At 35.6% G+C, this 11,679-nt stretch overlaps 1 protein-coding gene across 7 annotated transcripts in view; it reads right to left on the reverse strand.

Annotated features, from left to right (window-relative positions):
- The window catches only part of N4bp2 (NEDD4 binding protein 2), a 140,696-nt gene that overhangs the window by 31,882 nt on the left and 97,135 nt on the right, over positions 1–11,679 (reverse strand). For all 7 annotated transcript variants that reach the window (XM_013518097.1, XM_013518095.1, XM_013518094.1 and 4 more), the window contains 4 exons: positions 7,152–7,307; positions 2,812–5,186; positions 1,970–2,055; positions 892–937 (listed from right to left, as the gene is read on the reverse strand). In XM_013518097.1, coding sequence (XP_013373551.1) covers positions 892–937; positions 1,970–2,055; positions 2,812–5,186; positions 7,152–7,307 — 2,663 coding nt within the window. The remainder of the gene's footprint in view (positions 1–891; positions 938–1,969; positions 2,056–2,811; positions 5,187–7,151; positions 7,308–11,679) is intronic.

Below are 11,679 nucleotides of genomic sequence, written 5' to 3' on the forward strand. Positions count from 1 at the left end.
TGTAGGAATATTTTAAATGATCAATGATCTGGGTATAACTGTAAAATAACTCAGTTCCTCTCATTCTTTTTCATATCACATTGACAGAAAAATGGTGACGTACGTTAAGGACACTGGTAAACAGAAGATATAGCTAGTGAGAAGTAAGAAACTGGAATGGCTCTTGTCAGCTCTGTCCAGCCAACTAAAGAACTGAGAGGATCAGTGTTTTGGCAAATCTATAACTCACTGGAAACACAATAAACAGGGAGGGAAGGGGAGGGAAGGGGAGGGAAGGGGGAAGAGAGGAGATTGCCTAGGGTCCTCACTGAGAACAACACTGTCTAAGAGACGACATCTAGTATTTTCAGGTTGAAAGGAAGAACCAAAAAGCAGGCTGATTTTATCAGTAATACTGATATCAATAAATTTTTTGAAAAGCACAGTAGTAATTCAAAAATGCTTTCAAACACATAAACACTGTTTCTTTCAATTCAAAAGTTTTTTGTTTGTTTTTAGTACCACAAATAGAACTTGGGACCTTGTGCTTGCCAGGTAGGCACTTGTGCTGCTGAGCTATACTACCCCTGGCCCTAAAAGTTTTCTTTCATACAGCACAAAACCTTAACAGGAAACATTTTGATTGTGTGTATCGTATGTATCAGACAGCACACTTTAGGTGTTCCAAAGCACTCATGATGATTAAATAAATATATGAAATAGATAGGGTTCGTTTTTCCACCCTTAAGTTTTTGCTTTATATTACAATTCAAGTATTTCTAAAGAATCTTAATTTGCAAATCAAAGTTCATGAGTAACGTATTTTGTGGAAGTATATTTAGAATGAGTTAAAACATATGCCAAGTTTCAACATCAAGGTAAGAACAATAGAAGTAAAAGTATGTGCGTTACCTTGCATACACTTGCCACAAGACAATTCCTCTTGTCTCTGTCGCTCCTGAACACAAATAAAAAGCAAAGAATGGGCAAAGGAGGGCACATCAGTAAATAAGGTTGCAGGTTATATTGTTTTTCTCTAGAAATCATTTCCTCTTTTTCTTTGATTTTTTTTTTTTGATTTTTTGTTTATTTCTTCTTTTTAAAATAGGGTCTCACTATGTAGTTTAGGCTGGCCTCGAACTCACTTCTGTAGCCCAGGCTGGCCTCAAACTCAGTGATCCTTCTGCCTCCACCTCCCCAGTGCTGGGATTATACAGGTATGTGCCACCATGCCCTGCCATTTCCTCTTATATAACTGTAAATAACTCTTACTAAATCTAAGTAAAATAAAGTTAGATAAATGAAATTATAACTACATGTATATATTTTTCTTCTTATGGAGATCTTATATGAGGCATTTCAAAAAACATTTTAGAAATTTAATTAATGACCATTGCAATATTTTTTTTCTTTTTTGAGAGGATCTTGCTACACAGCCCAGGCTGGCCTTGAACTCACTATGTAGCTCAGAGTGATCTTCCTGCCTCAGCCTCCCAAGTGCTAGCATTATAGGAGGACAACATCATGCTGAGCTGCACTGTACACTTTTAAGGAGGGAAAAATTCACTGTTTAGGAATTTTAATCATCACAACCGTTGTTGCAAATTATATAATTTGGTCAGTCTGGCAATACTTCAAATACTGAAAAAACAAAAACAATTAGTAAACATTTTTTGTTTTTGTTTGTTTGGGTTTTTTTTGGCTTTTTGAGAGAGGGTCTCACTGTGTAGTTCAGGCTGGTCTTGAATTCATGTTATAGTCCAGGCTGGCCTCACACTCAGGGAAATGCTCTTGTCTCAGCCTTTTGAGTACTGGGATTACAGGCATGTGCCACTACATCCAGTTGGTAAATTCATAACTGGTAAAATTTCATTCTCTTTCAAAGTCAAAATGCAGTAGAACTTATTCATATAACACAGTGGATTTTACTGCAAAGCAGTGGTGATAAAACAGACATAAAAGGAGCTCTTCATAAAAAGAAGCCACCAACCATTACAGATTCTTTCCATTTCTCATGAATCACTTTAGCCAGATTCAGATCTATGTGAACCACACAATCCTCAACTGTTAGAGACCCTTGTGAAGAGAAGAAAAAGAAAAGTATAATCATTACTCATCATACATTTGCAGAAAACCATATGCACTGTACAACTAATTTGCATTATTAATTACTAATTTATGTTTCTATTTACTACATTTCCTGGAATATTTTTATGCTATATCCCTTTATTTTCAAACTACTTAACTGGTATAATTATACAAAACTTCAAAATAAACCTAAGTTATTCATTTTTAGTCTACATTTAACTGATTCATTTATATTAGTTGAGGCCTTTCAATAAGGCTGGTCTATGATTTCTTTCCCAGTTCTTGGGAGCAAACCATGGTTTTCCTCATGCTAGGCAAGGGCTCTACCACACTGTTACAGCCACAGTCCTTTTTAAATTTTATTTTGAGACAAGTTCTCACTAAATTGCCCAGGATGGACTCAAACTTGCAATTCTCCTGCCTCAGCCTTCAGGTAGCTGAGATTACAAGTGTGCACCATGCTACCGAGCAAGGATTAATGCTGGCACGAAGATGATATAAAGAGTTCATGTGTACAAACAAGTGTGAGGTAAATAATAAAGCAAGCTTTAAATATGTACACAGGATGGATTAAAAACAACATATAGTAGAATCTACTTCAATTACATTTTTAAAAAGTACTCTAGAAACAAACCGTGTCATAGTACTATGTGAAATGAGGCAATGCAAATTACTTTTACATTTCTTAACATGTGAAATAATTTCATAACTGATACACCTGTAGATAATTTACTTTTTTCTTACCTGAGTCAATACCAACTGGACCAAATAATTCATTAAGTTGAAAAGCCAGTTCAGGGGGTAATACCAATTCCAGGCAGTCTACGGTCAAAGATTTGGCCATCACTGGTGTGGGATTCAATATCTCAGTTTTATCTTGTTCACTAACTCCAGCTGACAAACTACTTCCTGCCATTAGAATTTTCTCCATTTCCTGTTCATCTTCATTCATAAATTCTTCTGTGCTTGCAAATTTCTCATAGTCCTTTAGAAGATTTTCATTTTTCTTTATTTCCAAAGTCTCAGTAAAATGAACTTCTTCATTTAATTCAAGATCTGAAAAGCTTGCTACAGAGTTTGGAGTCTCAGACAAATTTAAAGATGAATGTATACCATCTCCAATCTCCGTGGCTACTAGACTATTCTCCATTTCACTTACATCACTGGGGTTAGGAGATTTTAGAACAGTTGGAGGAGACTGCTCAAAGATACATAAGTCTGAAAATTCTGCCTGACTGTTAGGAAGTACTTCATTATTACTCTTTACACCTGCAGTAGCATTAGGAAATGTACGTACTAATTCAAGGTTTTCAAGGGTTATACCTTGTACCTCTGCCTGCTCTGAGTTTCCCTTTTCTGCATCACAGGTAGGCTGTGCATTACTATTATTGGTGCTAATTCCATGAAACTCTGGCACAGAAGAATTAGAATCCTCTACGGTTCCTTTTTGGCTAATTACTTCCTTCAAATCAGATCCCAGAGAAAATGGCCCAAATTGTGGTTCATCACATGGTTTCTGGAAATTCTCAAATTCTGTATCCTCACATAATTTAGTATCAGAGTCCAACAGAAGGCTTGTAGTCCAAATAATATCTTTATTACACCTCTCATATAAGTCTTTCAGGGCTTCTAATGAAAAGAATCCAAATAGTTTACACAGAATGTCAAGATTTTCAGATTCATTAATACTGGTAAGCTCATCTTCCTCAACATATGTGCTTTTATCATACATTACCCTATATGGAATTGTTTGTTGAACATTTGCTTTTGTGTTAATACTGAAAGCTTTTGGTTTAAATCCATCTAATCTTCCTGTTAACATTTTGACAGAATCTGAAACTCTGATTTTATTCCTTTCTATTTTCCATAAGAGGGCAAAATCCTGTGGTTCAGTCTGGGTACCTGTGCCTACTTCTATTTCAGCGCCTCTTTTAGACCTTTCCCCTGGAAACTTAGCTAAAGTTTGTGGCCCTAGTACTCCAGAAGCTGCTGCTACACTGGTGGGAAAAGAAAGAGGCAATGTGCGTTGCCCAGGAATCTGTGTACTTAAGTAAGTCTGATTCTCATGGGTCATTTCACTGGCCATCTCAGAACTCTGTAGAGTGGAGCTACCCAACATTTTTAATTCTTCAGGGCTTGTGCCCCAACAGGCCTCATGTGCTGTGTACAAGGACATTTCATTTGTATTGTTATCAGTTCCAAATTCTAGGTTGGGTTCACTTGTATCAGCCTTTGGCATTCTTGATCTGTGTTCTCTCTGAGCTAAAGAATAACATGGCCAGTCACCCATGATGCTGAATGAGTTCTCTTCAGTATTTTTATAAGTACCATATTTACAGCTACTGAGGAATTCTGAAGGATCATCACACTGTGATTTCCTGCCATCCTCTGCACTTTCACATGAAGATCCTTGCTCCTGGATAGGATACATACTCACAGGTACGCTATGATCTAATGCTCTGCACGACTGTGGGCAATTATACTTTTTGTCACTTTGTACAGATGAAGAATTTTCAGTTTTTCGGTTCCTTTTCGTCCTCTGACCAATAGGTTTATCAACTGGCCAATCACCAACAAAATTTGAAAGTTCATGTCTTGGAAATTTTTCCACAGGTGACTTGCTTTTTTGTTTCTCAACAGCTTTTTTCTTTACTGTGATTCTTTCTTCTAATATTTCACCATGTGAAGACTTTTCATTTTGAAATGGTACACTGTTTGCAAAATCAAATTCTTCCTGATTATTTTCCCCGCAGCAAAAAGTTGGTGATACTCTCTCTATAGGACTATCTGAAGGGGTTTCAGTCCATTCCTTCCCAGAGGTCACTGCTACTTCCTCTTTTTTTTCCCTCTTGTCCATTGCTTGAACTTTGTTTTCAGAGTCAGAAAGACACATGTGTGGAACTTCCTTCATGAAAGCACTCTGAGTGCTATGATTCATACCACTTATTTCTTCCCCTCCTTTGTTTGAATCTGCATGAGGAAGACATGTAACATTTGCTGGTAATAAGGTTTCTTCAGTCACTTCACGACCCTTCTCTTCAGCGAACTCTAGGTGCTGCAAATATGAGGATAAAACATTTTCTTCTTTTTCAGAGGTATTGTCTTCATTGTCTCTTGGGCTGCAAAATGTTTTTTAAAAATATTATAATAAAGTCTCTCAATGTTGCCATTAATACTATGATTTAAATTAAAGAACTATGCAGCTTACCATGTATACTTAACACGTATTCTTTTTTAAAAAACTACATTAAAATTGTAAAAGTATGTGGCATACATAGCTCAGTGATACATAGTTCACTAGTAGAGTGTTTGCCTAGCATGTGCAAGGCCCTGGGTTCAATTCCCTTGTTGTAATGTCAACATCTAGCTTAATACTTGGCATATATAAGGCAAACTTTTTTTAATTGAAAAGGAAACATTAGTTTTTCAGTTAAGGTGTTCAGTACACATTAAATAAGAAAGCTAAGACTGAATTTCTCCCTAGAGCAGGATATCACTTCCTTCACTTCTTTCAAACCTATATAAGCATAGCTTAACCATGGGTCTACTCCTGTATCTATCCACCACTTGTGAAAAGGAAGCTTCATGTACAAAGTCACAAAGAACCAATCAACATGATTTGCATGATTAAGATAAATGAGAGAAGGGGGAAAGAGCTCTCACTTAAGATGTCATTTGCTAAACGTTTAAAAACTTTCTGGATGTTAATTTCAGATTCAGAGCACTTCTGCACAATCATTATACTTTCAAGTTCAGTGTTTTTTCTTTATTCAATTTGTCAACTCATCTGTCTTTCTTTCTTTATTCTAAGAACTCTCAAAATCCCAATTCTTCCATGAAGACTTCCTAAGTGAAATCACATCTAAAGTTAAAGTTTTTCATGTGCAAGATGTTACTCTAAGTCTTTCACAGTCTTACTTCATAACCTTTATGACCTCCTTAGGAGCAGAGTATATTACTGACATTTTAGTAATGAGCTGAACTATAGAGAGATTCTGTAACTTGTCAAAGATTCCAAAGATTTGGGATTTGAACCCAGACATATAACTCAAGCCCATGCTCTTAATCACTTTGGATCACTGCTTCTCAGTAAAAAAGCATTTATAAATTTTCTCTACCCCACTCTCAATTCCTTTTTAACAAAGCTTCTCATCCCTTACCATCAAAAAAATATGGCACTTCAGACCTCAAAATATATTGATTCTTATTTATTAATTTATTTATTCAATTTTTTATGTGTTCTAAATACTCTATAGAATTACTACTGCATGGTTTGAACTAGTGTCCTCCAAAGACCCATGAGTCAAAGTCTTGGTCCTCTGGGTGGTGCTCCCAGGAGGGGTGACAGCTTTGAGAGGGAGGACCTCGCAGAAAGTCTGCAGGTCACTGTGGGTACACCCTTAAAAGGGCCTACCTCTTCCTCTCTTTTGCTTCCTGGACACAAAGTAAGTGGCTCCACTCTGCCGCATGCTTCTGCCATGCTACACAGCCTCACCAAAGGTGAAAGCAACTGAGCCAAGTGATTGTGGATGAGAAACTCTACAACTGTGAGTCAAAATAAGTCTTTTCTGTTAATACATTGGTTATCTCAGGTCTCAGGTATTTTGTTTGTGACAGCATGCTAACTAGCACAAGTATTTTCCCAAAGTGTAAACTTCCGAAGAAACCATAGCTCATAACTTGTATTGGTAAATTATGAATAATTAATTTTTATGATACCAGTTTAAAAGCTTTTCACTAAAACTTTAGAAAACTAAGAAGTAATATGGATACCAAAACAGTAATAGTAAGGAAGTAAGGGAAACACTGGAACAAAGACAGGTACATTCATAGTATAATCACACATGCACAAAACCAAAGCACAATGAAAAACTCTCCTGCCTCCCATATGAACTTTCACTTCTCTTGCTAACTTATTCTCAGCTAAATCCAGATAAGACTGTACCTACACACTTCGAAATAATAAAAGTCTACCTTATTTTTAAAGTTAATTGCACAGATTTCATAAGCTCTGAAAGTTACCATTTAAAAAAAAAAAAACATGTTTTAAAATAAATTTTGGTAAACAAGGCATTTTAACTTACCTGGGACTATTGTCCTCACAAGAATATGCACACAACTCAATACGTTCAATTGTATCTGGCACCGAAGAACTCAGGATTATTGGCACCGAAACAAAACGCTGATAGTGTTCCAACATTCTTGTTATTTTTTCTTTGCTTATCCCATGAATGTTACGCCTGAAAATACCAGGGAACAAAAGGGAAGGTGAATAATTGATAAGTGAGCTAAAAGAAAAAAAAGAAGAACATATAATGTCCTGGAAAATGCTGACACATTTCTTTTTTTTTCTTCACTGCTGCGGCTTAAACTCAAGGTTTTACACATGTTACCCAAGCACTCTACCATTGAGCTATATCCCGACCCTCAATAATAATACATTTCTAATACAAAACAATACCAAACCCAGTTTATCATGACATAATATATATATTATTTGATTCTAATTTCTTATTCTAGAAGGCTTTCTTTTCCAAATGCCCTTTACCAAATGCCCTTAGGAATAACTAGGTTTCAAAAACTAGAAGAAGCTGCTCTTAAGCTTTGCAAAAAAGCTCCTAAGGGCCAGGCATGATGGCACATGCCTATAGTCCCAGCACCCAGGAGGCTGAAGCAGGAGGACTGCCGTGAGTTCGAGGCCAGCCAGCCTGAGTTAGAGTAAGACTCTATCTCAAAAAAAAAAAGAAAGAAAAAAAAAAACCTCCTAAGAATTTACAATCTGCTGAACTCTCATTTCAAGGTTTTAGTTAATTATAAACTAGTAAGTATAAACATCCCACTACAGAGGCTTTCACTTATTCCAACATGGCAGACTACAATGCTCCAAAGTGTCCTTATGTCACAATAAAATTAGATCCAATATAAACTAAAATCAAACATGTTATTACATTTTAAGTTTAAACAAAAAATTCCAGTATATAAAGTCTCTAGATGTCTAAATGCGAAGTTTGCTATTTGTTCTTTCACTCATGTTGGCTCATTTCTTTGTGTTAATGAGTTCATACACAGTTGAACTTAACATATGGGGATCCTTAGACCTTAAACTGAGGGTACTTTCATTCATATGGCTTCTGTATTTGCATCTACCCAGAGACCAGATGGTACAGTTTAATCCCTCAAGAGTCTGGTCTTAATGAAAACATCTCACTTGAAACTCTCTTACTGTAGGTTAGACTCAAAACTTTGTATCTAATGTCAGTGTTTGCCTCTTGGGAAAAATCTGCCTCCCATATTTACCTACCTCGATCTTGTCTGGTTTCAGATCACAGAGAAGCAAAAAGACAGAAAATATGAAAGACAGGTTAAGAAACCAAGGACAGAGCCAAAAGGTCTAGTATCCAACCCTTCCAAGTCCCAGAAAGATAGGAGAGTGCATGGGACAAAAGCAATTTAAAGAATAATGCTCCAGAGTTTTTCAGAACTGATCAAAGACAACAATTCCCTAATTTTCAGAGGCAAACAAACCCCAAACAAGATGAAATCCACAAATAAAAACACAGTACTGAAACTTTCAATCACCAAAGACAAAAGGATGAATATGAAGCAATAAGACAATTTTGTAAAAATGTTTTAGCTAGCTGTCTACAAACAATAATAAAAATAGAAATGAGTAGAGAACTAAATGTAATCTTCCATAACAGGAAATAAATGTCACTATAGAATACATACAGCAAAAAGTATCTTAAAAGAAAAACGGCAACAAAAGCATCTTCCAATTAAAACTTTAAAAAGCAGCTTGATACCAACTAGACCTTTACTGGTTTCTAAAAGGTGATTATCAGGCAGAGGGAAATTCCCAGATGAAAGGTCCACAATAAAAAAAAAAAAAAAAGATAAAGCAGTAACAATAAAAGTTAATAAAAACAAGCACTGTCTGTATATACTGGACAATGATACCAGGTAAGCTGGAAGGGAGGTATCAAGAGTTAAAATATTCTAAAATCCTTGTATTTGTGAAGAAGAAGCCCTAGAAAATGGCTTAACTTTAAAGTTTACATGGTAAAAATTATAAGATAATCACTAAAAAAAGCATAGTGTATCTAATTATCAAGAAGAAAAAAATAAGAAAAAATCCAAAATAAGATATAATAGGAGAAAATTTTTTAAAAAGACATGAGAAAAAAATTCCAAGTATACAATTTTCTGTGATAGAACAATCACAGAAAAAGTGAGGTTAATAGAAAGCACAGTGAAACAGTAAGAAAGATGATCAATTATGTGAATAATAAGACACCAGAAAAGAATTAAGTTTCTCAGTTAAAAACTAAGGTGGAAAGAGTAGAGTTTTGTTGTTGTTGTTTGTGGTTTTTTACTTTGTTTTGTCTTGTTTTGTTCATTTGTTCAGTACTGGAGACTGAACCCAGGGCTTTCACACTGAGCTAATCACTGACCCTATTTTAAATAAAGAATCTTGCTAAGTCACTAAATTGCTGGGGTTGGCCTCAAACTTGCAGTGCTCCTGCCTTAGCTTCCCAAAGTGCTGGTATGCACACTATCATGCCTCACTCCTTTTTATATTTTATTTTCAGACAGGGTCTGCCTAAATTGGCCAGGCTGACCTCAAACTTGCAATCCTCCTGCCTCAGCCTCCCAAGTAACTAGGATTACAGATATGTGCCACCATGCCCAGCTAACAAGAGTTTTAAAAACTTAGCCATAATGGTTACAAGAGATACATTTAAACATAAGGATACTGAAAGGTAGAAAGTAAAAATATTGAAAAGGAAATAACATTCAAATACTAACTACAAGGTAACTGGTATAATTCTATTAATATTAGACAAATTATACTTCGTAACAAAAATTACTATTAAAGATAAAAAGGATATTACTAGGCAAAGGATAAATGGTTAAATTAATTAATGTGATATCAAAATCTTAAACTCCTATAAATTTCAACAAATACCCTCAGAATAAATAAAGCACAGATAGGAAAACTGTTAAGGAAACACTGACATATTCAAGATAATAGATATTTTTCAACCTTTCTTCCAGTAGAAGATTTCACCTCTCCTCTCCAAAATACTAATTATTTGGGCAGATTAAAAATTACAAAAATTGGGGGCTGGGGATTTAGCTCAGTGGCACAGCGCCTGCCTGGCAAACGCAAGGTCATGAGTTCGATTCCTGATACCAGAATAAAAAAATATATAAAAAATAAAAATTACAAAAATAAATAAATAAATAAAACAGGTGTGCTGATGTATGCTTGTAATCCTAGCACTTGGGATGCCGAGGCAGACGGAATGCTGTAAGTTTGAGGGCAGGCTGGGCTACATGGTGAGCTCAGGGCCAGCCTGGACTACATAGCAAGACCCTATCTCAAAAAAAAGAAGAAAGAAAAGGCTACTAAAAAGCTACAGAAGATGGTGAGCAATAGAATTAATGGATATATGAACACACTATAACCAGTATGCATTCTTATGAAGCACACATGGAGCACTTATTAACACTTAACTAGGCCACAAAATGTCTTTAAAAATATCAGAGGCCAGGCATGGTCGAATATTCCTATAATCCCAGCACTCAATCAGGAGGCTGAGGCAGGAGGATTGCAGCAAATTCAAGGCCAGCCTCAATTACACAGTGAGTTCAAGGTCAGCCTGGCACAGCAAGACTTTGTCTCCAAAAACAAAAGCAAAAACAAAAACAAAAAAAAACCAGAGAATTAGTATCACACAAATCTCACAGTGTGACCTACTACAATTAAGCTCAAAATCAGTCTTTTAAAAAAGGAAAGCATCTAAATGTTAAGGAATTTAAACACAGTTCTAAATAATGCAAGAGTTAAAGAATAAAATTAGCCATAATGCAATTTAGACAATAAACAGTCACAAAAAAGACAGGATTATATATTAAATTCTGAAAGTAGATAAATAACTACACAGAGAAATTTATGGTATCAAATGACCAAAACGAAAGGATTATATTAAAATTCTGAAAACAGGTAAGTAGTACATAGGAAAATATATGGCATCAAATGATATTAGAAAATAATCTAATTCTTCACGTAAAGAAGTCTTTAAAACAACAAAATAAGGGGCTGGGGATTTAGTTCAGCGGCAAAAACGCCTGCCTGGCAAGCATAAGGTCGTGAGTTCGGTTCCCGGTACCGGAGAAAAAAACCAAAAAAAGAAAAAAAAATAAAATAAAACAACAAAATAAGCAAAGCAAAATATTTTTTAAAGGCAAAGAGCAAAGAGAAGCAGAAATGAATTAAACATAAAACAACTTATAGCAGAGATGATCAACTGAGTCAAGAGTTGTTTACTTATGTATAAAAAAGGTGTGGTATTTTTAAACAATGGAGTAGCTATAAAGAAAGATAAACTCGAGGCTTTTATAGGTAAATGGATGCAACTAGAGACCATACTCATAAGTGAAATAAATCAGACTCACGTGTAAACATCGTACTGTCGCCCTAGTGTAAGAAACTGAAAGAGTAAATAAGATCCAAAAGGTACAATAAGGGCTGGGGATATAGCTCAGCGGCACAAGTGCCCGCCTGGCAAGAGCAAGGTCCTGAGTTCAATTCTCGGTACCAAAAAAAAA

This window comes from Chinchilla lanigera, unplaced genomic scaffold (genome assembly GCF_000276665.1).
Source record: "Chinchilla lanigera isolate Chin_1 unplaced genomic scaffold, ChiLan1.0 scaffold00042, whole genome shotgun sequence".
NCBI classification, from domain to species: domain Eukaryota; kingdom Metazoa; phylum Chordata; class Mammalia; order Rodentia; family Chinchillidae; genus Chinchilla; species Chinchilla lanigera.